This window comes from Polyodon spathula, unplaced genomic scaffold (assembly GCF_017654505.1).
Source record: "Polyodon spathula isolate WHYD16114869_AA unplaced genomic scaffold, ASM1765450v1 scaffolds_622, whole genome shotgun sequence".
Taxonomy (NCBI): domain Eukaryota; kingdom Metazoa; phylum Chordata; class Actinopteri; order Acipenseriformes; family Polyodontidae; genus Polyodon; species Polyodon spathula.
In genome coordinates, this window is record NW_024472111.1 from 1 (window position 1) to 10,633 (window position 10,633).

Consider the following 10,633-nt stretch of genomic DNA (forward strand, 5'->3'; position numbering starts at 1 on the left):
AGAGGGCATGATGAAAAGAGACACAGAGATCGTTCTGACGTGCCAGGTGACAGGCGAACCAGAGTAGAGCCCAGAGAGAGGCATAGAGACAGAGGACGGGAGCTTGATGACAGGCAAAACCGGGCTGGGGCAAGAGGGAGGGAAAGGGATGTGCAGAATTTCCAACAGCAGCAGACTGAAAGGGAGCAGCATGATGAAAGGAGACGGGAGAATCGCAGAAGAGCTGACGTGAGCAACAGTGATGGGGAAAACCAAGAATTTGGAGAAGGTGGGACTGAGGACATGAATAAAGTAGCTAAAGAAAACCCCAATTTTGAGCTGTCTGGAGCTTTGGTGGAGGATACGAATACGTTCCGAGGAGTTGTGATCAAATACAACGAGCCACCTGAGGCCCGCATTCCTAAGAGGAGGTGGCGACTCTACCCCTTTAAAAATGATGAGCCCCTTCCAGTAATGTATGTTCATCGTCAGAGTGCCTATCTGATGGGGAGACAAAGAAAGATAGCGGACATACCCATTGACCACCCGTCTTGCTCCAAGCAGCATGCTGTTTTTCAGTACAGGTGAGCTTTAATTTCAGTTTCTGAGTGGTTTGTACAGCCCTTATTAATCTTATTTGTTTTGTACTAGATATAAGGTTTAGGCTAATATTTTTGCTGTAAACATGGCACAATAACTAGTAGAACTGGGAGATTACACCTCATTTCTTGACCAAAGAAAGGTTTATAGTCGCACTCGCTGTTTCTATTCCTTTTTTTTTTAATAAGGTGTTTAATAAAGATCTGTTTTTGTTGTCTTTACAGGCTTGTGGAGTTTACACGTTCTGATGGCACAGCTGGCAGGAAGGTAAAGCCTTACATCATAGACCTGGGTTCTGGGAATGGGACCTACTTGAACAACCAGCGTATTGAAGCCCAGCGCTACTATGAACTGAAAGAAAAGGACGTACTGAAATTTGGCTTCAGCAGCAGAGAATATGTCCTGTTACATGAATCTTCAGACACGGCCGAGGTTGACGCAAAGAAGGATGATGACGAAGAGGATGACGAAGGGCTTGATAAATAAATGTATTTAGGGGGTGCCAAATAGATGGACCTACTGAATGAGGAAAAGTTTTCTAATTGATATCATTGTCCTAACAGGACTACAGATTCCTAGGCCTCAGGACTTTTGTAATAGTGCTTTTGTAAATAACAGGGAAGAGCAGTATTCTTTGTAAAAGCCCTGTTATATAAACCCTGTGTTTCTCCAAAGTCCGTTCAGACTCAAATATACTATAATTGTGAATTTTCCAGTAAGACAATTTTAAATAATCAGGTTCAATGGTTTGGAATTCTATAGGGATTAATAAAAACCTTGAAGCTTTGTAACCACCAAATGATCTGAAGACAGTTGCCTCGGACCCTTTTATAAGAGTTTATTTTTTATTTAGTAAAGAAAATCAGGTCTAGTAAAATAATCTACTATTGAACTGTGTCTCTTGTACATTTGTTTTTTTGCAGGGGTTGGGGGTGAGGTTATTTGTATAGCTGTAGGTATTACAGGCATCATACAGATAAATTTGTAGCTTTCTTATGTTTTTTTTTTTCATCTTGCTCTGGAACATATTTCTCATGCTTTAAAAAAAAAAAAAAAGTAGTCAGCCCAGTAAAACAAGTATATTTTACATTCATTTTTCTGTATTTTGTAGTGTAAATAAAAACAATGAAAAGCAAGGTGTTTTTGACAATATTGTTGCAACCTGGGATTTTTTTTTTTTTTTTGTACTGATAAATTCAATAGTGGCTTGGTCAGAGATGCAACATTTCAGTTTGTATTGTGTAACAAAAAGTACGTTTAGATGTGCAGTGTAAACTGGGGACTCTAATACCCCTTTATGTACCTCTTTATTTTTTATATTCATATCCAGTTATTAAGAGAAGCAGGGCAGTCTTTGTTAAAGTTGATGTTGCTTGTGAGGATATAATATATATATATATATATATATATATATATATATATATATATATAATATTATAAGTATGTGTGTGTATATATATATATAAGTATATATTATAATATATTATATATATATAATATATATAATGTACTGTGTATGTTACATCAAACACAATGATTTTACATTATGTGTGTGTTATATATGAGTACACTTTTTGTTGTAATGGTGTTGCAGAACTTTATTTCCTATTTCAAAATGCATGCTCCTGTCTACGGGGGTATTGTAAGTCATTGGTTTTTAGTTGAGATATTTACAAAAAAAATAAACCATTTAATAAAAGTACCTTTTTTGGTTTAGGTATCCACAATACCTATCTTGCAAAATGAGAAGAATGTTGGTATATAAATATTGGTATAACTAGAAGTATACAAATTAATTTCATATGAACCTAAACTGACCTAATCTTTTTATAGACCAGTTTCTTATGATTTACTCCAAAAGAAAATTGGTTGCATATATCACAAGTAAGAGTATACCCAGTAGTACCGTGCCACATGCAATGGAAAAGTAAAAATATTGCCTTGATACAGAAGAATTTTCCTAGATTTATTTTTTTTCTGCCAGATGCCTTGCTGGTAATCAAACACAGTAAAAAGAAAGAAAAGTATTTTGAAAAGGTTATTAAATCTTCAAATGCAGTAATTGTTAAATAAAGTGTATTACAATTTCTTCAGTATGTACATTGTTTTATTAACATTTAGTTTGGGTAACCATAATATTAAAGATTTATACAAACTGTAGTTCAAATGGTTGTAAAACAAACAAACAAATACATTATTGCCGCTACAATCTAAAAAATCAATGTCCAATCGTTTCAGAAAACAGTACAGAATTTGAATTTCTTCTTGGAAGAGATAACTAGGCAGGTGGCAGTAACGCTTTCTACTGCTTCAGAGTTTCTCTTCAGATTACGTAAAGAGGATCCGTGCGATTTGAGCGCCTCTTGTGGTCGTTTTACCCGCGGCTCTGCTCGTCTGCCTGGGCGCCTTCTCGATATTCCGCCTTTTTCTTTCGCTTCGTTTTTTTTTTTTTTTACTGTAAAGACAACATGGCGTTGCACCCCAAAGCGGCACCTCTGCAGATACCAGACACACGCAAAGAACTAACAGAGTTGGTCAAGAGGAAACAGGAGCTTGCGGTAAAGATAGTTTTGTTTTTTTATGTCACGATATATTTGGGTGGACGAGTATTTTTACCATAAGCTTCCACCCAGGGATTTACATTTTATTCGTAAGCTACGGACGGTGCAATGCGTCGCTTCTAATATATTTGTGTAGTTCAGTTTGGTGAATAGGAGCTGTGTCTTTTGAAAGCGTGTAGCCTGTACTAAAGGGTGGTCTAAGCCGGTTAGAAATTCTAGGAAAGCCCGCTCCAAGCCTGGATGTGTAGGCCGTTTATGGAGATGCTGTTGTTTGTGTTTTTGGTCCATGGCGCAAATTAAACGTATGGCTACATTTTTATTTTATTTTATTTTTTATAAATATAAACATTTGGTTTAATAAGTTAAATGGCATTATAATTGTTTCTACAAAGGCTTCTTTTATGTTTAATGGTGTTTTTTCTGTTTTTAAATCATTATAAAAAGTAGTTCGGTCTGTTACGGTCACGCTGCAACAACCTTTCCAAATCTGAAATGTGCTCTCTTTTCCATTTTGCAATATTTAATAACACTCGTGTATTTAGCCATACTGATAACTAAACTAATACGATTTGGTGAAGATTTCTAGTTGCATTCAGAGATGTATCTAAACGTGATGCCGTGACAGCATCACTGAGCGCTGACGCGTCTCCTTGTTTCTTGCGTATACATTTGTTCAATAAAATTAAAAAAAGAAAATACTGATAGGTCATTTTTTATTTCGAATACATTCATGTGATGGAGTTGCATTAAATGAACATCGGATTCAAATAAATACGGTTGCGTTTATTGTTGAAAGGGATGCTTGTCGTATAAGTAAAAATGCAAAGATTTTGCTTGTCTTAGTGTTTTTATTTTTATTTATTTATTTTTTTTTTATAGCTTTGATATTTCGTGAAAGTGCAATAACCGTAAACAAACACGAGATGGCAGTGTATCGCCGCTGTGGGTGGCAGGCAAAGAAAGGGCTTATTTTTTAATTTAAGTAACCAAAAACACAACCCTTGTAATCCATGGGCTGGTGGATTCTAAAGAATATGATATCTCCGACACAGAAATCTTAATGTTTCATGTTTTAGTTGGACAATCCTGCATTTAAAAGAAAAAAAAAACACATTTCCTGTTACACCTATTAATATATTTGTATGTATGTGCAGGAAACCCTGGCAAACTTGGAAAGACAAATCTATGCATTTGAAGGGAGTTACCTGGAAGATACCCAGATGTATGGGAACATCATCAGGGGATGGGATCGGTACCTGACCAACCAAAAGTAAGCGTGCAAGGATTATGAATGAGAAACTATCATGGGAACTGTGACGAGGAAACTTGCATCCCTACAGTTAAAACCACCTCTGCAGAGTCATACTCCCACTGCTGTATTGTGAGGATGCATTCAATACCGTTTGTGTTTTAAAAATGTAATTTCTGCAGCCGAAGTAATGGATTCACTAAATGCTTCCCTTGTGACAGGTCTTGTTTGCTTGTTAACATTCAACATTTACGTTATAGGAACTGCAACAGTAAAAACGACAGAAGGAACAGAAAATTTAAAGAAGCAGAGCGCCTCTTCAGCAAGTCATCCGTTACATCAGTAGCTGTGAGTTAAAAACATTTAAACTGGTGTCAGGTTCTTAAATTTCTTAATTCATTTCTTGCACTGGTTGCTAAGTAGGGACCCTTATGTTTTAAAGCTATAATGGAGGGGGGGTACAGTTGAGTGTTGTTTATATATCCAAGTACTTCTAATGCTTTATTTAAATAAGTTGCGATTAATCTTTAATAATACTCTTATTTTCTTTAGGCCGTCAGTGCTTTAGGTGGCATACAAGACCAGCTAATTGAAAAACGTAAGTATCTTCAAGTAAAGCTTGAAAATCATATTTTACACTCAAACTGAACACGACGATGTGACACTGCAGCCTTAGTATTGAATAACCAAGGCTTTAGAAATCTACCTTTTCAGATCTCTCTCTCTCTCTCTCTCTCTCTGTCTCTCTCTGACTCTCCTGTCACCACACTATAGATTTTTTCTTTTTTTTTTCTTTAGGTGAACCAGGAAGTGGGACAGAAAGTGAGAATTCCCCAGACTTTCAGAACCAGGAGAATGAGCCTAGCCAGGAAGACACAGAAGACTTGGATGGATCTCTCCAAGCAGTGAAACCACAGAAAGCTGCTTCGTCCTCATCCGGCAGTCACCACGGCAGCCATAAGAAAAGAAAGAACAAAAACCGGCATAGGTATGCCGCGTGATATTATCTCCTGCCTTTCTAGAATCCATTTTCCACTGGCACTTATTTTGTCAGTGTATTAAAATGATCAGTACTTTTGTGTGACTTTGTGTAATTAATAGAAAGAAAAGGATCAGTAAAATGGGAACATCAGATACAATATTAATTTGCCATACAATTGAAAATGTATTTGTACCTTAGAAGTCTTTATCCTGTAGTCTCATTGTTTGAGAATCAGCTGTGGCATCATGAAACCAAAACCTTAACAGAGCATTACTGTTTGATAGTCAGCTGGTGATTTGTAATTGTGCATCTCCTTAAGGAAGATGTAATTCAAAATCCTGCCTGTAGACAAAGTGGATAATACGCTATAAAAATGTTGTGTACTTTTCCACATTATGTCATCAGTGATCAATATAAAAGTATAGTAGGTTTACAACACAGTTTTTATTTTTATTTTTTATATACAGTTGATGGCATGCATTTCTAAACTTTTTCTACAAAAGCAATATTCACCCGTTCATATAGTAAAATAACTAGTCTGTTAACATATCTTGCTTTCTTCCTTCCTAATGCTGCCTTTCAGCCCATCTGACATGTTTGATTATGACTTTGAGTAAGTGTTGAAATTTTAATGAGTATTTGTGCATTGTTTCTGGTGTGTAGATAAGTGTTGTCATTGTAAATCTACCTGTCTTTATTTTGTTGATATTTAAATACATACATCTATATAGAGCAAGTCAGAGTATTTTCAAAAGCATGTTCCTTTGCTCAGACATTAGCAGAGGTGAGTAGCTGACTGCTTTTTGGTGAAGTTACAAGTAAAATAATTACTGTAAAGACATAAATATTTGCTACCCAAAATGATTGGCGGATCATACCCATAAAACCTATTTTGCTCCAGAAATGTTGGCGACTTTTTGCAATGTACAAAGTACTGTATGTACTGTTAGTGAGTTTGATATTCGTGCCAAAAATGTTAGCAGTTTGTTTTTATACACAAACGCATCATAAAAGGCTTGCAAATGTATGGCTTTACAGTATTTGATGAAGTAGCATTGTATAATGATTGAAGCAATATTTATACGACCAGAACCTTTAAAGATCTGTCTCTGTTCAGTCAGAGGTCCAAGTTGCACATGTTTGCAGGGTGGTATGATATGGCATGTTTCATAGCAAAGATTTGTAGAAAGAAAGGAAAGTTTTAGTTACATTTTAAGAATTCCCAGCCTGTATAGAATTATGATTGGTATTCATTTATAACAAACCTAGCATACATTTATACCTGCAAGTGTCAATGCTTCCGTTTCTGAGAGAGGTGATGATATATTGGTCTTGTTTACTTAACTTTTGCAGAGCTGCAACAGTACCAGAACAATAACAATATCAGAATCTGGGTTTCTGGGTTCTAGCATGAGTTCAGTATTTTAACATTAGTCTGTTTTACCTTCATAAAAATGTAGTGGAAACTAAATAATGCACTGGAGCAAAAGTTTAGGAAACCTGTTCCATGCACTAACCTTTTCATGCCATTCTATTTTTCTAACCCACATAGCTTGATAAGATATGTACCGTTTGCCTTTTGAATACAGCATGGTTAAAATCACTATTTAAAACATAGGCACTTTGAGAGATTGTGTTTTTGGGCAATTGAAACAAACAAAAAAATCATCCTCCAACAGAACTACTGTAAACTAACATTTGGTACAAATTTGCTTTTATCTCTGGAATGCTCCACATTCTATAAGGAAATAAAATGAACACATGCCTTTAGCATTTTACTAGTGGCCTTTTTAAAAGGTTAAAATATGTTTTTCTTTGTGTCTGACAGCTGCTGTAAACAAATGGTTACTTAGAAAAATGCTTAACCTGGGAGTATTTTATTTAGTGTTTACACCACTGTGTATTTCTGTACAAGCAATAATAAAAACAGTGCCTTTTCTTAACCACAAGGGTCTTTATAAAGCACATTCTTTACAATTGGGTTTTTGTATTGATTAATTTACCAATTTACCTTTTGCTTAATGGTTGTATAAGTAGCTTTCAAATAAGACCACCAGCTAGTCAGCCAGTTAGTTTTAAGTGGTGCATTGTTTCTAGACCTGGTTTGACTGTGTCTGTGATCTTCACAGTAATGACACATGTATTTGTCAAAATGGTGTAAGCCCTGAATAAAAAAAAAAAACATCTTCAGTTGCAAACTGTTGTCAGTGCAAATAGGTTGGTTGTACAGGTTTGACAGTGCAGTGTGTAACAGTTCATTCCTAAACCTTCTGGGTGTTTCAAGAGGAAACATGTGTTTGGATTGATTTTAACCAGTGGCAATCTGAAAAGATTGAATCAGTTAAAGAAAATTATTCTCCTAAAGTATCTCTAATTTATTCCAAACAATACATAATGTTTGCATTTAGGGATGTGGTAGATTTTCAAACTCGCAGAAGGTAGTTCTTTAAAACAGTTTACTCTTTATGGTGTGCTTAGGGGTATTTAACATGAACAATATTCTACATCATACTTGAAACTCTAAACTTCTGCAACTTCTTTTTTCGTTTTAAGGATCGACTTGAAGATGAACAAGAAGCCAAGAGCTGTAAGTAATGCAAAATACAATCTGAACAACAAAGATAGCCATAGTTCTTATGCCGTAAGTCATGGTGGTAACTACTTTGAACACAGATTTGCCACTGTTTATAGCAATTGAATAAGTCCTGCTGTGATCAGATCACAGTAGGAGACTTAGCTCAGTGGTAGATGCACAGAATGACATAATGATAGCTTGAAATTGGGATTCTTATTGAAACCAGGGATTCATTCTAATTTTCCTCTTTTTCTTTTTTTTCTCGCAGGAATATTAAAGGATTTGATCCCAGTGAAATGTTGCAAGAAGCTGGACCTCGAGTGTGCGACCTGTTGCAAGCCAGGAATCGGCGGGTGCCAGGTGTGGCAAGCAGGACAATTCAATTCTCTGTTGTACAATATTGTGGAAAAAGTTTTGCCCTTCCCCTCACTTTCCGTAATGCTTTTTACCATGACTTTCACCAGGCTTTGAATAGCTTTCTGCATTGAGTGCATTATGCATACAGCATCAAACTTTGTCTCTGTATAGTTTATTTTAAAGTGTATTGGACAAAGCAGATTCCTGTGGTGTTACCTGCCAGATCTATTGAGCGTTCTGTGTGTACCAACGAGATTCTCTTTGTGAGAAACTTCATTGCATGGATTAGCTGACTCTGGATAGCAGCATTTTGTTGTATTTGTTGTTGCTGTTAACGTCTAGCTGTTTAGCGTTCATTTTGTCACCATAGCCCACAAAAGTTAGATCTGTATATTTAATTTTGTTGTGATTTGAGAAATATTATAAAATCAGTAGATGCAACAACATTTTTTTTTTTGTAATTTCTTTTTTTACTGAAGTTTACCGTTTCTACAAAACTAAATTAAAATGTGTAATGTGGTTACCTTCTTGTCTGGTGAATTTTTTCTATCCTGTAAATATTTGCTGTTTTGCTAGATCCAGAAGGTGGTTTTGTAGTATTTGAATCCATATTGGAAATAGTAATATCTTAGATTGGTACAACTGATCATGGACAGTACAGTTTAATTCAGCTGGATGTGAATGATGTGGGCAAAGTTAATGTATTGAAAGAAAACAAAAGTAAATTGGATACTACAAGTAGCTCTGTTTGATCTAATCTACAGCAACCCTGTAGCTGTAGATTGGGCAGTACCTTAACCAGTCACAAGAGTGTGCTACAGGATATATATAACACACTGTGTTGTTACCACTTTAGTACTGTCTTCCACTTTTCTAATGTCAGAATACATTTTTAAAAATGCAGGTTTTTGCAGTTTTGCTGGGATCCAACAGAGGGCAGTAGCATGGCAGGCAGTAGAGGTGGTTTATACATCTGATGCTCTTTTGTCTCCGCACAAGGCACACTAGCTGAGGAAAAATATAACTTTATACTTTACTTTTAACTTTTATATTCAAGTTACTCAATCTTAGGTACTGGTTAAAATATTGAGAGAAGGTTAGTACTTGTATATACCCTCAATACATTTGACTAGTATTATGCATTGGAGAATTCAATAATCTATCTCAACATTTCAAGAAACCACCTTCTTGGTACCTGTAGCAGGTATTAGGATCCTGTCTGATACCACCTTCTATATGTGCCTGTGTGCACCAAAGGAATTTTAAAGTTCTGGTCTGAGCAGGCAGTTAATCTACAGTGTGATGGCAAGTTTAATGAACATCAGTCAGTGAAAATAAAGACAGTAAAAGGGAGTTTGGACCTGTCATTTTTCTCCTTTTAATGAGAAGTGAGAAATGGTTATACCTTTTAAATGCACTTTCTAGTTCCCTGATCACAGTGACTGGATACATGCTTGTGAGTAACCCTAAGCTGATGTTTAAATTCCAGGTTTAACATTTGAAAGCGTTTTAAACATAGATCTGGCATATTTGTGCAATAATGCATTCTTGCTGTGTTGACGTAAACGAATCACCAATCTGCTTTAGTGAATCATTGTGTTTTTTGGCACAGTATTTTTGTGGTTTTATGATTCATGTTATAAATTATATGAACAGGTGGGCTTTCTGTTACCACACCAGATGTGTACCATTATAGCCTCGTCTAGTGATCTTAAATGTATTAATTTATTGTATTGGCAATCTCCCATGCACCTTTTCACAGATTAATTCATTCTACTTATCGTTAACATACCATAAAGCCATTATCAAGGTATGGATTCCATCAGGTTCTTGTCTATTGTATTATTTCTTATGACTATCATTACACCTTTTAATTGTCAAGTTTATGGTTGGTTTATGAACACCGGGGGTTTCCCTAAAAAAATACACAATTGGATGTTGTATTCTATACTGCTTTTATATCATTAGCCTTATTGTGTAGGTCTGTAACCACACCAGCATGTTAACTTATGGACAAGCTTTGGCACACGTCACAAGTTTGTGCATATTCTTTTAAAGTGACACTCAGTTGATATTAGGCCTGAAAATGTTGGGTCTTTAAACAAAGTATGCATTTCTCTAGTAAAGGTTATCATTGTTACCAGTACTGTGTCAACACTGAGTCATGCGTTGGCTTCAGCTGATTTCTATGTAGTGTCTTGTCTTAAAGTTTGGATTTGATGTGATCTGGATTCAAATGAATAGCTTGCCAGCCACTTAAAACACAACCAGCTCAAATACTGTAAGAAAGCCTGACATGATCAAAAGCACTCGGGTAAAGATGGGCTCTT

General features: G+C 35.8%; 2 protein-coding genes across 3 annotated transcripts; both read left to right on the forward strand.

The window, feature by feature from the left end:
* Positions 1–6: 6 nt before the first annotated feature.
* On the forward strand, positions 7–1,644 carry snip1 (Smad nuclear interacting protein; the record flags this gene model as incomplete). The annotated part of the gene is made up of 2 exons (XM_041240554.1): positions 7–563; positions 804–1,644. Coding segments are annotated over 2 exons (819 nt in total), but the record flags the coding sequence as incomplete, so codon positions are not given.
* Positions 1,645–2,936: 1,292 nt separating this feature from the next.
* Positions 2,937–8,811, forward strand: meaf6 (MYST/Esa1-associated factor 6). Of its 2 annotated transcripts, XM_041240551.1 has the most exons (8): positions 2,937–3,137; positions 4,295–4,410; positions 4,650–4,737; positions 4,942–4,987; positions 5,188–5,377; positions 5,955–5,984; positions 7,925–7,958; positions 8,215–8,811. In XM_041240551.1, the coding sequence occupies exons 1-8, from the start codon at positions 3,048–3,050 to the stop codon at positions 8,221–8,223; spliced, it is 603 nt and encodes a 200-aa protein (XP_041096485.1). In that variant the 5' UTR covers positions 2,937–3,047; the 3' UTR covers positions 8,224–8,811. The 2 variants fall into 2 exon arrangements, with proteins under 2 accessions (XP_041096485.1, XP_041096486.1); XM_041240552.1 differs by lacking the exon at positions 5,955–5,984 and having other exon boundaries at positions 8,215–8,810.
* The last annotated feature ends 1,822 nt before the right edge of the window (positions 8,812–10,633 follow it).

What these genes read in the sequence shown, in the direction of transcription:
- meaf6 (XM_041240551.1), top strand. Translation starts at nt 3,048, where the DNA reads ATGGCGTTGCACCCCAAAGCGGCACCTCTGCAGATACCAGACACACGC. An exon ending in CGGTACCTGACCAACCAAAA is followed by an intron (nt 4,411 to 4,649) that starts GTAAGCGTGCAA and finishes TTTACGTTATAG; the next exon opens with GAACTGCAACAGTAAAAACG. An exon ending in AAGAACAAAAACCGGCATAG is followed by an intron (nt 5,378 to 5,954) that starts GTATGCCGCGTG and finishes GCTGCCTTTCAG; the next exon opens with CCCATCTGACATGTTTGATT.